The following is a 14,380-nucleotide window of genomic DNA, read 5'->3' as shown; positions in this document are numbered from 1 at the left end:
TTGTTGGATAGAGTATTATTGGCTGCAGGCTTTTCCTTTTCAACACTTTGAATATATCATATCACTCCCTTCCAGCCTGCAGTTTCTGCTGAAAATCTGATAGCCTATGAGATTTCCCTTGTATGTAACTGTCTTCTTTTCTCTTGCTGATTTAAAAATTTTTTATCACTTCTTTTGCCATTTTGAATATTATATGTCTTGGCAAGGACCCTTTGGGTTGATTTTTGCAGGGAGAATCTCTGTCTCTCCTGGATGTTGATATCTGTTTCTTTCAACAGATTTGGGAAGTTTTCAGCTATTATTTCTTCAAATAAATTTTCTGCCCTTATATCTCTCCTTCTCATGGGATCCCTTTAATGAAATATTAATACGCTTAATGAAGTTACTGAGTTCCCTAAGTCTATTCTCATCTTGCATAATTCTTTTTTCTTTCATTTGCTCAGCTTGATCACTTTCCATTACTCTGTCTCCCAGGTCATTAATTTGTTCCTCTGCTTCCTCTAACCTGCTACCCATTAATGTTTCTTATAAGGTCAGTTTAGTGGAGATGAAACTCCTTAATTTTTGTTTGGGAAACACTTTATCTCTCCTTTAAGTCTGAATAATAACCTTGTCAAGTACAGTATTCTTTCTTATAGGTAATTTTTTTTCCTCTTAGCTGATTTAATATATCTTGCCATTCCTCTCTGGCCTACAAAGATTCTGCTGAAACATCAGCTGATATACTTATGGGGTTTCCCTTGTATATAACTAGTTTCTTCTCTCTTGTTGCTTTTAAAATGTTCTCTGTATGTTTAAACTTTGACATTTTAATTATTATGTGTTGTGGTGAAGACCTCCTGGGATTCATCTTATTTGGAACTTTTTGTTCATTCCTGGATGTTTGTTTCCTTCCTCAGGTTAGTAAAGTTTTCAGCAATTTTTTTTTTCAAGTAAGTTTTCACTCTTCTTCATCTCTTCTCCTTATGGGACCACTATACTGTGAATATCTATTCACTTGGTATTGAAGAGATTCCTTAACCTATCCTCATTTTTTAATAAATTCTTTTTTCTTTTTACTGTCAGTTAAGCACTTTCCAGTACACTATCTTCCAGATCATGAAGCCCTTCTGCATCTGCTATTCTGTTGATTCCTTCTAGTGTATTTTTCATTTCATTTATTGTATTCTTCAACTCCAATTGGTTCTTTTTTATATTTTCCATATCTTTGTTCTGTTTTTTTTTTTTTTTTTAATATGTTCATTTATTTTTAAGAGAGAGAGCACGAATGGGGAAGGGGCAGAGAGGGAGACAGAGGATCCAAAGCAGATTCTGCACTGACAGCAGAGAGCCCAATGCAGGGTTCGAACCCATGAACTGTGAGATCATAACCCAAGCCGAGTAGGGTGCTTAACTTGCCGAGCCACCCAGGTGCCCCCTCAGTTTTTCCATTCTTCTCTCCAGTCTAGTGAGCATATTTGTGATCATTACTTTAAACTCTTTATCAGGCATATTGTTTACCTCTGTTTCATTTAGCTCTTTTTTTTTTGAGGGTTTGTCTTATTCTTTTTAGGGGGGAGTTTGGCTTTTTGTGTTTCTGTGAATTAGTTGGAACAGCTACTTCTCCAAAACTTGAAGGAGTGATCTTGTGTGTGGTTATCCCATGTCTTTGCTGTGTGCCTGGTGGCATTGGCTGGCTGGCTGGAGCTGCGGCTGGCATGGGCTGGGGGTCTGAAGCACTTTGTGCTGGCCTATCTTGGTGGGATGGCTGAAACTGAGATGGGCATGGGCAGTTCTGGACTCTGCTCATAGGGCACCCTGGTATGGCGGCTGAAGCTGAAGTGGGTGAACAACAGGATGGGTCCTGGGCCACTCTGTGCTGGGAGCACTCTGGGAGCTGAAATGAGTGCAAGCCAGTGTATTGGGTGTACTCAGCACAGGGGGTGCCCTGTTGGGGTAACTAAAGCCAAGGCCGGTGTGCCCTGGGGTGTTCTGAGACACTTCACACAGTAGATGCCCTGGTAGGGTGACCAGTAGAGAGGCAGATGGGGGACTGGGGGCTCCAGGGCAGTCTACACAGGGGATGCTCTGGTGTGGAGGCTAGAGCTGAGAGGCAGGCTATGGACTAGGGGTTTCCAGGATGCTCTATGCAGGGGGTTATCTGGCTGGGTGGTTGGAGATGAGCAGGCATGAGCCAGGAGGTCCCACAGTGCTCTGCTCTAGGGGTGCTCTAGCAAGCTGTCTGTAACCAAAGTGCTGTGGCCCTGGAGTATTCTGGTATGCTTTGCACCTGTGTCACTTGGGTGCAATGACTGGAGCTGTAGTGAGTGCCAACCAGGGGCATCCGTGTGCACCATGCTGTGGCCTCCTGGGTAGAATGGGCTGGGTTGGCATAGGCTAAGAGTCTAGGGGCTCACTGAGACAGCAAGCTGGCTGTGGCATCCAGAACTCTGCTACCATCTTCAGTTATCAAGGGGTAGGGAGCATAAACCATGCTGCTTAACATCCCATCTGGCCTGGATAGAGTCCCACCAACTCCCTGTTTGGTGGAGTTCTAGGGCTGGATCTTTTATATACTAGTTACTCTTTTAAACTGGCTTTTTCTTGTGTTCTATTCCTTCAGTACTCTCTCTCCCTACTGCACTTTGCATCAGGGATGGGGTTCCCTTGTTACTGTGTCTCTCTTGTCATTCTCTATGTGGTCTTTTGTTGTACATAAGCTGTCCAATTGGCCCTTAGTTCTTCAGGAGGAATTGCTCTATAAATAGGTATTGATTTGGTGTGTCCACAGAGGATATGACTTCAGCGTCTTCCTACCTCACTATCTTAGGCCAGAACTCACTTTGGTACTCTTTTACCAAAAGGTAAATTGCTTATCTCCATTTTGTTTAGTTCTTTCCCTGATTTTGTCATGTTCTTTCTTTTGGACAGTATCCCTCTGTTTGACTTTCTCTGTTGCTATGAATTAGGTGAAATAACTACCTGAGTGTTGAAGGAGTGGCCCTGGGTGGTGGCATGGGATGCGTGTTCGTTCGGTGGCTCTGGTTGGCTGGCTAGAGCTGGAGGGCTTGCGGGCTGGAGGTCCTGACACACTTGGTGCCAGGGCTGCACTGGCCTGGACAGCTGGAGCTGGAATGGATCCTGGGGTGCCTGCCTTGATGCCACACTAGCAGAACAGCTAGAATAGGGCAGGCATGGGCTGGGGCTTTCTCTACACCAGGGCGGCCGTGGTGAGATAGCTGGAGTGGAAGCCAGTGCTGGCCAGGGGTGTCCTGCCATGCTTAGCACCTGGGCCACCTTGGCAAGATGGTTGACATATAATGGGCACAGCCCAGGGATGTCTTGGTGTGTACCACACTGGGGCAGTTTGGTAAGACAGCTGGAGCTGGTGTGTGCTAAAGGCCCAAGGCTCACTGAGGCAGCAGATTGACTAGAGTGTCAGGATGCTGCTCCTGTCTATACTGCCAAGGTGGAGGGGGAACATAAATAATGCTGGTCACCAGTGCCTTCATCCTGGAGAAAATTTCCAGCAGTTCTCTACTGCTTGGCAGATGCTCTAGGTTTAATAGTGCATTGCCTTCACTTACATACAGTCTAGTTGCTCTTTATGTTACTGTTTTACTGCTGTGCCCTAGGTTAGGCGAATCTGCATCCAAGCCCTTCAGTACTATCCCTCCCTACTGTAGCTTGTAGCACTGGGAGTAGGATTCCCATTCCTGTGTATCCAGCTCTCCTACCCTTCTTTGTGTGGCCCCTCTCTATCCTTTGTTGTGCAGAAGCTATTCGTCAGCCTTTAGTTCTTCAGAAAGAACTGCTGTAGGTGTAGGTTGGGTGTGTCCCGCGTAGAATTCAGGATTTTCCCATGGCACCGTCTTGGATCCCTCCTCAGAATATGACTCCTCCAACTACACACACGTTAATACACATTTTTGTATTTATTGACAAAAATGGTCCAGAAAAGGATTAAGTAAAAATTACAGTGGTAAGGGTTAATAGTTGTTTTTAGTTCTACTGTCTCTAGGAAACTGTAAGCAGTCTAGAAAGCTGTTATGTCTCCTAAAACAGGACTTAGATCACACCACTCAAGTGTTAGATTTCAAGAGAAATTCTTCTTTTTTTCCCTTTTGTCAAAGCAAAATAGAATGGAGGTCTTTGTTTTTACCCGTAAGCCTGCTTTCCAGAAGATGAACTGGGGTGGGGTGGAGGGAGTAGACAAAGAGGTTAAAAAAGAAACAGGCAAAATCTTGAAAGAAATGAAAGCTAGAGAGGAAAAAGGGTTCCTAAGCGCTTAAGAATCATTCATTGAAATAATCCTCTAGTCCTTCCATATCCACTTCCAGAGAGGAATTCAGAGAGGCCAGAGCAGATGATGCATCCTTGTTTTTCTGGACACTTGGTTTGGGTTGAGGAGCTTCTGGTTGGATGGACTCCTTTCTGATGTCTTTACTACCAGTTAGAATCCGTTGGCTCTCAAAAAAGAACTGGTTAGGATGGCTCAGAGAAAAGCCACAATCATCCACCTGTGTAAGAAAGCAAATGTATATATTAACACAAAGCAAAGGTATAAATAGAGGGACTTCATAAACCAGTCTAGACCTTGTTCAAAAACTATTTAATGCCCAGAACATGGATCTTAGTAGTTCTCGATCATAATACTCAATCCAGTACTTACATGATTTCATTCAGAGGGTGCTTCAACTACTACCTAAACATTAATGGCTTCTTGCATTTGTATTTCCAACCCAAACCTCTGCTCTTAGTTCCCATTCCCTATCCAACTCTACTTCCAGATCTACCTCTTATCATCTCAGATGGCTAAGCAAAGTGGCTGCCATATTGTCTGTCAATAAATATTTTGTTTAAAAAAAAAAAAAAGAAGAAGAAGAAAGGTATAAACATTCCAGAATTGGGGCACCTGGATGGCTCAGTTGGTTAAGCATCTGCCTTCGGCTCAGGTCATGATCTCGTGGTTTGTGGGTTTGAGCCCCACATCAGGCTCTGTGCTGACAGCTCAGAGCCTGGATTCTGCTTCTGATTCTGTGTCTCCCTCTCTCTCTCTGCCCCTCCCCTGCTTGCACTCTGTTTCTCAAAAATAAACAAAACATTAAAAAATAAACATTCCAGGACTATAGGGAGTGGACATAAACAGACACTGTTTTGATATTGGTCCCTGATACCACTCATGTTTTAGAGTATATTTATAAATCTGGCCTATGTAATCCCACTTAGTATCATAAACACTGAAAAAGCAACCTAATGTAATTTCTTCATTCCAATCTTGAGTTTTCCCTACTCTTACTTTTTATATAAAATTTTTTTCTTTTGGTAATTTTCAGTGGGACTTAACATAAAACTATGAACCTGCTCATGTTTGCATTATTTCTTTTCACAAATACTATCACTAAACTTTAAGTTAAATCTTGAATATCATTTCCAATTGCCCATTACCCTGTGCCTTTACTATTCAATGATGCTTTACAAAGTGTTCAGATGATATTTGAACATTTAGCAAATACTACTTTTTTTAACTTTGATTCTAGAAACTTTGATTCTAAAATTTATTAATAAAGAAAAATATATTCCTTAATATTAGCAAGCACTTATTTAATGACTGTGTGCCAGACATTATTCTAAGTGGCATAAAACACACATATATACTCATTCACAAACATGCATATATTTAGTTAACTTCCATTAAGAGCCCTGTGAAGGTAAATTATCAGTATTTCCCACTTTAGAGAGAGGTTAAATAAATTACCCAAGATCACGCACTGGCAGGGCTGGAGATGGGATATGAATTAGCACAGTCCATGCTCATAACCAGTATGTTCTGCTGTCATGTCCTTGTGCCAAGGTCAATGATTTTATAATGTATTCATTTCTTAAGTTGTATAAACCTTTACTAACTCTTGGGCTGTGACCTAAGAGCAAGATAGCTCCTAAAGTGTAAACCTTCTACATGAGTCACTTTCTACACACTCAACCAGTAGGTCAGATTGAATTGATCACATGTCGAATCTCTGCCCTCCCTGCCTTCTGCAGTGGAAGCTGACAACCAAAGGATACCATTTTACTGCAGTTATTTGTTGTTGTTTTTTGTTAGGGGGTATTTTCATTTCAATTTTTTTTTTTTTTTTTACAAACTGAGAAGCCATTACACTTTTTTGTTCATTTGTCTTATATTAACCTTTTTATGTCTCTCTTTGTACTGAAGTGACTTGTATATATATAGTAGGTATCTAAATATTTGGTGAGTTGAGCCCAGAACCAACAGTGTATACCAGTCATATGTGCCACATTATGAGCTGGTAGTTTTTCAGCACACAAGAATGCATTTGACTAAGTCTAAAGAAATTTCAAGCCTAGTGAAGTCAGTCATATACTTAACACTCTTTTATTCTTGATAGAGGTTTTTAAGGGTCACAGATAAAGGCTTATTATCTCCATATTAGAGACACATTCTGGCTGGGGAGATGAAAGAAGGCTTTGTGAGAGAAGTGCTATATGAGTTGAATTTGGGAAGATGGAGAAAGTGAAAAGCTGGGATAATGAGGTCAAGGTTAATACAAACAGCAGAGCCACATGAGCAAGGTAAGAAGCAATGTCCCTGGAAAGCAAGTAGATCAGATGGCCTGGTGTAAAAGTCATATAAAAGGGAATAATAGGAAATGAAGTTGGGAAGACAGACTGGGGCCCGACCTCAGAGAGCCTTGAAACCCAGGGTAAGTAGTCTAGACCTAATTTTGCAGGCATCAGGGACTCACTGAAAATCCTTGAGAGGGGAGGTGATGTGATTAAAGCAATGCATAATCGTATGGTGGATTCAAATGGATTAGCAGGGGGTTAAAAGAATTGCTGTCATGGTTCAGATGGTTCAGAATTAACCCTTTTAACAGGTGAACCAATAAACAGAAACAAGGTGTTTTTTGGTAATACTTGAATACCCCAGGATTCTCTGATTCTCTTTAGTCAGCTGTTGATATATGTTGGGCCAATAATTTTATAGTAAAGTCAGTGTATAGTAGATTGATAGCATTTAGACTAATTCATTTTAAGAATTATTACTCAGGTCACTAGAACAAATTTTTATCTGCTACCTTGCTGCTTAATTTTAAAATGTTTCCTGAATGTTTTATGATAAATCTATAATTTTTATTAACAATGGAGTCATTTGTGAACTTCATTATATTCGTTTTTCACCCAATTCATTAAAAAGTAGGAGATCCAATATAAAGTTTGCATTTTACCAAGTGTTTCATGAAAAGTTTATTATGTAACATATCAATCAGAAGGCTTTACATTTTATAGAGAACATTAGAGATTGGAAAGACCTTGAAGATCCTTTCAACTGAACCTTCTACATGTAAAACTAGGAACATGAAGCCTAAAGTGATTACCTAGTTTATGCAAAATCATTGAACAAGTAACTGGTTTTGTCTGAATTATAATTAAGGCCTTTGACCAGATCACTTAGTTGCTCTGAAATCTGTTTTAAGAGGTTTTATGCAAAGTCAAATAAACTTACAATCATAACACAATATTTTAAAAATTTTTAAAAATATTTATTTATTTTTTTTTTTTTCAACGTTTTTAATTTATTTTTGGGACAGAGACAGAGCATGAACGGGGGAGGGGCAGAGAGAGAGGGAGACACAGAATCGGAAACAGGCTCCAGGCTCTGAGCCATCAGCCCAGAGCCCGACGCGGGGCTCGAACTCACTGACCGCGAGATCGTGACCTGGCTGAAGTCGGACGCTTAACCGACTGCGCCACCCAGGCGCCCCAAAAATATTTATTTTTGAGAGAGAGAGATGGTGTGAGCAGGAGAGGGGCAGAGAGAGAGGGAGACACAGAATCTGAAGCAAGCTCCAAGCTGTCAGCACAGAGCCTGACACGGGGCTTGAGCTCATGAACTGTGAGATCATAACCTGAGCCAGAGTTGGATGCTCAACTGAGCCACCCAGGCGCCCCAAGTTTATAAAGATTATAAAAAACATAGTGGTATTATTTCATGTAAAAAAAAGAACCTACTGCTTTGGCTATCATTACATTGGAGATTTTCTACACCTAAAGTTTCAACGTGTTAAAATTCTCAATACATCTATCATCACGGAGAGGACTCTTTGGATCAAAATAAATTAAATTGCAATTTGGACAAAATGAAATCTTTATAAGCCTCGGTTTCCTCATCAATGAGGTAAAGATATTAATATGGTTGCTATGGGGAAAACCAAGAAAACAGGAGTGTAGAAAGAAAGTTGTTGGTTCTATGCTATCTACTGGCTTTGCAAAGACTCAAGAAAAGCAAGTCACTTAAAAAAGAAACAAGTTGAGGGGATCCTGGGTGGCTCAGTCAGTGGAGACTCAGACTTCGGCTCGGGTCATGATCTCATGGTTCATAAGCTTGAGTGCTGCATCAGGCTCTGTGCTGACAGCTCAAAAGCTGGATGGAGCCTACTTCGGATTCTGTATCTCCCTCTCTCTCTCTCAAAAATAAACAAACATTAAAAAAAAAAGTTGAATTCCCAAAAGTTAAGGGAAAAAGATCATATTACTTTAAATGTGTCCTTAGCTCCCTCTTCTACTTGAAAGAAACCTGAACTGGAAATTATTGATGGCATATTATAGGTGTAGTTAATTAAAAAAAAAAAAGTTGAATTCCAGGGTACCTGGGTGGCTCAGTTGGTTAAGCATCTGACTCTCTTGATTTCAGCTCAGATCATGATCGTACAGTTTATGAGATCAAGTTCAGTGTGGAGTTCTGCACTGACAGCGTGGAGCCTGCCTGGGATTCTCTCTCCCCACTTCTCTCTGCCTCTCCCTTACTCTCTCTCTCTCTCAAACTTAAAAAAAAAACTGAACTCCAATCTCAAAACTATACTCAAATGAGACCTAGCCCGTACATCAAAAGACCTTGCCCGTACATCGAAAGATGAATAAAAGACCTTTAAATGTTTTTAACTTTAAAATATATTGTTTGAAAAATGCACATATTTTTTATTCCACTTTAATTTTCTTATTAACCAACTAAAACAGTGACAAGGGTTTTGAATCAAGGGCATGTACCATGTTACTATGTGACATTTGGGTTTTCAACTGTCTCTCTTAGGTTTGGGATTGCATTTTTGTAACTCATTTTGCTAATAAGTTCATTTTACTGAACTTAAGGTCTAATTCAGTTGCTTGATAGCATGATGAAATTATGAAGTTCCTTCTGTATGGTGGATTATACTTTTTTCTAAAATAGGTTGTCTTTTAAATGTTTTCTTTCTTTCAGTTTTATTTCTGGCTAAAGGAAGTGTAATGGCTGCCATTCAGTTTCCTTTCAGCTTGTCCAGAAAAATTAACTTTGGTTTATGCCCCCCCCCATGAAAACAGATTTTACTTCAAAATGAATTTAGAATAGAGAAAGCAAATTATCCCCATAGAAACCCTCAATTTTAATTTATTTCTGCTTAAAGGTCAGCAGCTATTTCCTTTACTCCTTATTTTTAAAAAAGTAGGAACATTCTAGATTTGGAAACAGAATTTGTTTCTTTCCTTGCCGTTTTTCTTAATTGGCTGCTATTGGTGATGTTTTCCTTTTGGTGGGTCATTTTTTATGTTTTGTACATTGTGTTCACTAGTGAGAAAGGAAAATTCTGTGATGCATTTTCATTCTGCCATATTAGCTTAGTAGGCTCAAAGTACTGTAAGGGATATGAAATAAGATCAGTGTAGTTGGCATCCAGAAAGAAGGAAATGGGTTGGACGCCTTTATAGGCTACATTATAAATTTTGGATTTCATTTTCAGAGCAATTTGGAAGCCCTTTAAGTTTTTTTTTTTTTTAAAGCAGTTTACTAAAATAATCATGTTCCTCTATTTTAAAGATCATCCCAACAGCTGTGTGGAGGGTAAAGACCTGGAATGGTGCATGTGTTTAGATAGTGGGAAATGAGTTAGGAAGCTACTACAGTGATCCAAGCAAGAGACAAGATGATGGCTTCTAGCCCAGTACTCTAATTGATATCCACAATAATGACCCTGAATTATTATAAAAGAGCTTAATTTTATTTGGTATATCCTGTTCAAGATTGCAGGCAAATGTGATAGAATTTAATAAGATTTCTGCAAAGATTTATATGGTGGGAAAAAAATGCTCAGCTATTTGGAAAATAAGTATCAAGAATGACTCAGTTTGCTAAAGAAATGATTTTCAATTACAATTCAGAGATTAATCCACACAAGGCCAAGTGTTTTCATTTACACATGGAGCATACCAAAAGCAAAAAACAGACCACAATATAAAACATTGCTCCCTAAAAAACACTGAGGAAAACAGATTTCAAGCAGCCCAGATTTTGACATCTACTTAAAGAATCTCTCTCAAACATTTGCTTGGAATCTACATGTTCTGCACACGATGACCTTCACACAAACATAGGTCTCATATTTCTGCCACAGCAAATGTAGATTTTGAAGGAATGGAAGCAATATTGTTTTACCTATGGGATGTTTGGGTTTTAATCAAGAGATTTTGCAATGACAGCTTATAATGAGGCAGCTGGTATTACCAAAAAAGCCATATGGAACTATCATAGTGCGGCTGTAAATGGTATCAATTAACTGGTTCATTTTCAAAACTTTCGTTAAAATGAGCTTGATCGCAAAATCCTCAGGAAAATAAATGTAGCTTTAAAAGTTTTTGTTAAGCGGGGAGGCAGGCAGGATGGCAGAAAACTGACAATAAAAATGGATTCTAGTTTTAATTTAATGAGAAAAAATAATAGATATTCACAACTAAAAATCTATAATGAGACATCTAGCGAATTCAAACAGCCTTTTTATTCCATTGATTTTTATGTGGCTTAAATTATATGTGGGAGGATTTAGACATACATCTTTTCAATATCTTCACTAATCTAAGGCAAGTTTTTAAATTGCCCATAGCAGTAATATTCCTGTAAGAAAAGAATACTCAGTAGATACTACAAAAGCAGATCTGGGAACTAGAAATTTTCTTCTTATTTTTTGTGATTATGTCACAAACTCAATGTTTAAATCTAATTTTCACATCTTATTTTTAAAAAAGGAAAGAAGTTGAATGACAGACCTTAATTTGTGGAAGTTCTGAGGCGTCTTATTAAAGAGAATCCACAAATAATTAAGAACTCTCAAGCTGAGTAGGCAAATTAAGGAATATGGTCTCTAAGAAAAAGGTTAATTCAAAACTGGTGCGGAAAATATCAAACAAATGTGGCTTATCAGGTGAGATTCCTAGACTGCTAAAACTAATGAGAATTTGTGCTTGTTTCTATTTAAGTGAGGTTTATTTTGTCTTTTAAATTTTGTGAAAACAAAGTCTTTATGGTGGTAAATAACAGTAATATTTTCAACAGTTAGGTGTAACAGAAAGAAAGGGAAGACCCACAGCAGACAGTGGTAGGGATGGTTCTGGCTCCGGATCTCCTATTTACAAATTATGGTACCTTGGGCAAGTCATGTAGAATTGTTGGTTTTCAGGTTTTTTTTTTTTAACATAAACTATGATAGTTGGATCATAAATGTAGACAAGAAAATGCTAGTGACCTCCACAGTCATTATTACAGGTACAGTATCAGATTCTATAGAAGTACACAGTCATGGTCAGGCTCATAAGCTTTAATGACTTACTTAGTCCATCTCTTATAAGCAGTAGGACCTTACACAGGTTGCTCACCTTCTCTAAACTTTATTCATAAACGGGAATAAAAATAGTACCTCACTGTAGTGTGCATCAAAAGAGCTAATGTGGTCAAAGTACTTAGTGCTGTATTGGGCATGTGTTAAGGGTTCTACAGATGTCGGTTACAGTACTGTATTCATTATTGGTAATATTATAGGATATACTTTTCCTATGAAATATTTTATACTATAAGAGATTCTGTTATTATGTAACCAAAATATAAAAAATATTCCATAAAAACTAAATAGGAAAAATAAAAATGATTATAAAACAGCGTAGCATGGTAGCTGATGATGAATTCAATGAATGCAACATCTTTTGGGGGAGGGTCACGGATGAATCCCTTTGAAACCTGATAAACAACAGACTCCGAAAAAATGCACATATACACTCACAGAAAAAAATGTCTCAGGAAGTTGGATGTCTATCCTAGGTTAGGGAGCCATGATCAAGACCAGCAGTTGCAAACAGGGGGTCAGTGAGCTGAATTTCACCTGTAGATGTGTTCTACTGACTTGTATACAGTCTTCAAACTTGTCAATGTGAATGCCCCTAACAGGATGTGAATTCATCAGCACACCATGGTGCCTCCCATACTCTCTGGTGTTAATCTCAGCCACCTTCACAGTTTTGTTTTTTTTTTTTTTAATTTTTTTTCAACGTTTTTATTTATTTTTGGGACAGAGAGAGACAGAGCATGAACGGGGGAGGGGCAGAGAGAGAGGGAGACACAGAATCGGAAACAGGCTCCAGGCTCCGAGCCATCAGCCCAGAGCCTGACGCGGGTCTCGAACTCACGGACCGCGAGATCGTGACCTGGCTGAAGCCGGACGCTTAACCGATTGCACCACCCAGGCGCCCCTCACAGTTTTTTTTTTTTTAAAGTGAGAGAGAGAGAGAGAGAGAGAGAGAGAGAGAGAGAGCATCTTAAGCAGACTCTATACCCAGCACAGAGCCTGATGAAGGGCCTGATCTTACAACTCTGAGGTCATGACCTGAGCTGAAATCAAGAGTCAGACACTTAAATGACTGAGTCACCCCGATACCTCTACCTTCACTTTTTTGGGTTATTTGCCTAACCTCTGTAGGCCTCTGAGTTGTGACCCTTGCTTTACACGTTTCAGAACCTACTAGTTGGTCTTCTTATATAGGCATATTTTGTTTTATTGCATTTCCCAGATATTGTGTTTTCTACAAATTGAAGGTTTGTGGCAACCCTGCAGTTGAGGGAGTCTATTGGCATTTTTCCAGCAGTACTTGCTCACTGTATGTCTCTGTCACATTTTGGTAATTCTCACAGTATTCAAACTTCGTTATTTTTGTTATGGTGATCTTTGATGTTACTACTGTAATCGTGTTGTGGCATCAGAAACCATGCCCATATAAGACGCCAAGCTTAAACTGATAAATGTTGTATGTGTTCTGACTCCTCCACTGACTGGCCATTCTCCTGTCTCTCTTTCCTACAGCCTGCCTATTCCCTGAGACACAGCAATACTGAAATTAAGCCAATTAAGAACCCTACAATGGCCTCTCAGTATTCAAGTGAAAGGAAGAGCCACAAATCTCTTACTTTAAATCAAAAGCCAGAAATGATTAAGCTTATTGAGGAAGGCATGTTGAAAGCTGAGACAGGCCAAAAGCTAGGCTTCTTGTGCCAGTTAGCCAAGTTGTGAATGCAAAGGAAAAGTTCTTGTAGGAAATTAAAAGTACTATCCCAGTGATCACACAAATGATAAGACAGCAAAACAGCCCTATTGCTGATATGGAGGAGGTTTTCGTGGTTTGGACAGAAGACACACCAGCCACAAGATTCCCTTAAGCCAAAGCTAATTCAGAGCCAGGCCCTAACTCTCTTCAATTTCATGAAGGCTGAGAGAAGTGAGGAAACTATAGAGGAAAAATGTGAAGCTAGCAGAGGTCGGTTGGTTCATGAAGTTTAAGGAAAGCAGCAGTCTCTGTAACCTCAAAATGCAAGGTGAAGCAGCCAAGTGTTAACACAGAACCTGCTGCAGGTTATCCAGAAGATCTAGATAAGGTAACAAATGAAGGAGCTACACTAAACCAACAGATTTTCAACGTAGACAAAAGAGTCTTCTTATGCATGAGCACAGAAAGTGGTTTCATGATATGGAATGTACTCCTGGTGAAGATGTTGGGAAGATTGTTGAAATGACAACAAAAGAGTTAGAACATGACATAAATTTAGTTGAGGAAGCAGCAGCAGGGTTTGAGAGGACAAACTCCAATTTTGAAAGACGTTCTACTGTGGGCAAAATGCTACCAAACAGCATCACATGCTATAGAGAAATCATCCATGAAAGGAAGTTAAGTTGATACGGCAAACTTCTCTGTTGTCTTATGTTTAAAACCAACCACAGCCACCCCAACCTTCAGCAACTACCACCCTGAACAGTCAGCAGCCATCGACATGGAGGGAGGAACCTCCACCAGTAAAAAGTTATAACTTGTTGAAAGCTCAGATCGTGGTTAGTATTTTTTAGCCATAAAGTATTTTTTAATTAAGGTATGCAAAAATACCTATTAATACCTGTAATAATGCTACTACACACTTAATAGACTACAGTATAATGGAAACATAACTGGTATCTATACTGGGAAACCAAAAAATGCATTCAGCTCACTTTATCATGATCGTCTGGAACCGAACCCGTAATATCTCCAACGTATGCCT

General features: G+C 39.4%; 1 protein-coding gene across 1 annotated transcript in view; it reads right to left on the bottom strand.

The window, feature by feature from the left end:
• Positions 1-3,897: 3,897 nt before the first annotated feature.
• The window catches only part of PRIM2 (DNA primase subunit 2), a 342,261-nt gene continuing 331,778 nt past the window's right edge, over positions 3,898-14,380 (bottom strand). The window contains exon 14 of the mRNA XM_025925313.2: positions 3,898-4,499. Within this exon, the coding sequence (XP_025781098.1) occupies positions 4,275-4,499 (225 nt within the window). The 3' untranslated portion in view covers positions 3,898-4,274. The remainder of the gene's footprint in view (positions 4,500-14,380) is intronic.

The sequence above is a fragment of the Puma concolor genome, chromosome B2, assembly GCF_028749965.1.
Source record: "Puma concolor isolate L17-30 chromosome B2, mPumCon1.1.hap2, whole genome shotgun sequence".
NCBI classification, from domain to species: domain Eukaryota; kingdom Metazoa; phylum Chordata; class Mammalia; order Carnivora; family Felidae; genus Puma; species Puma concolor.
Note: the sequence above shows the minus strand (reverse complement) of the source record. Positions and strands in the feature narration are given on the sequence as shown.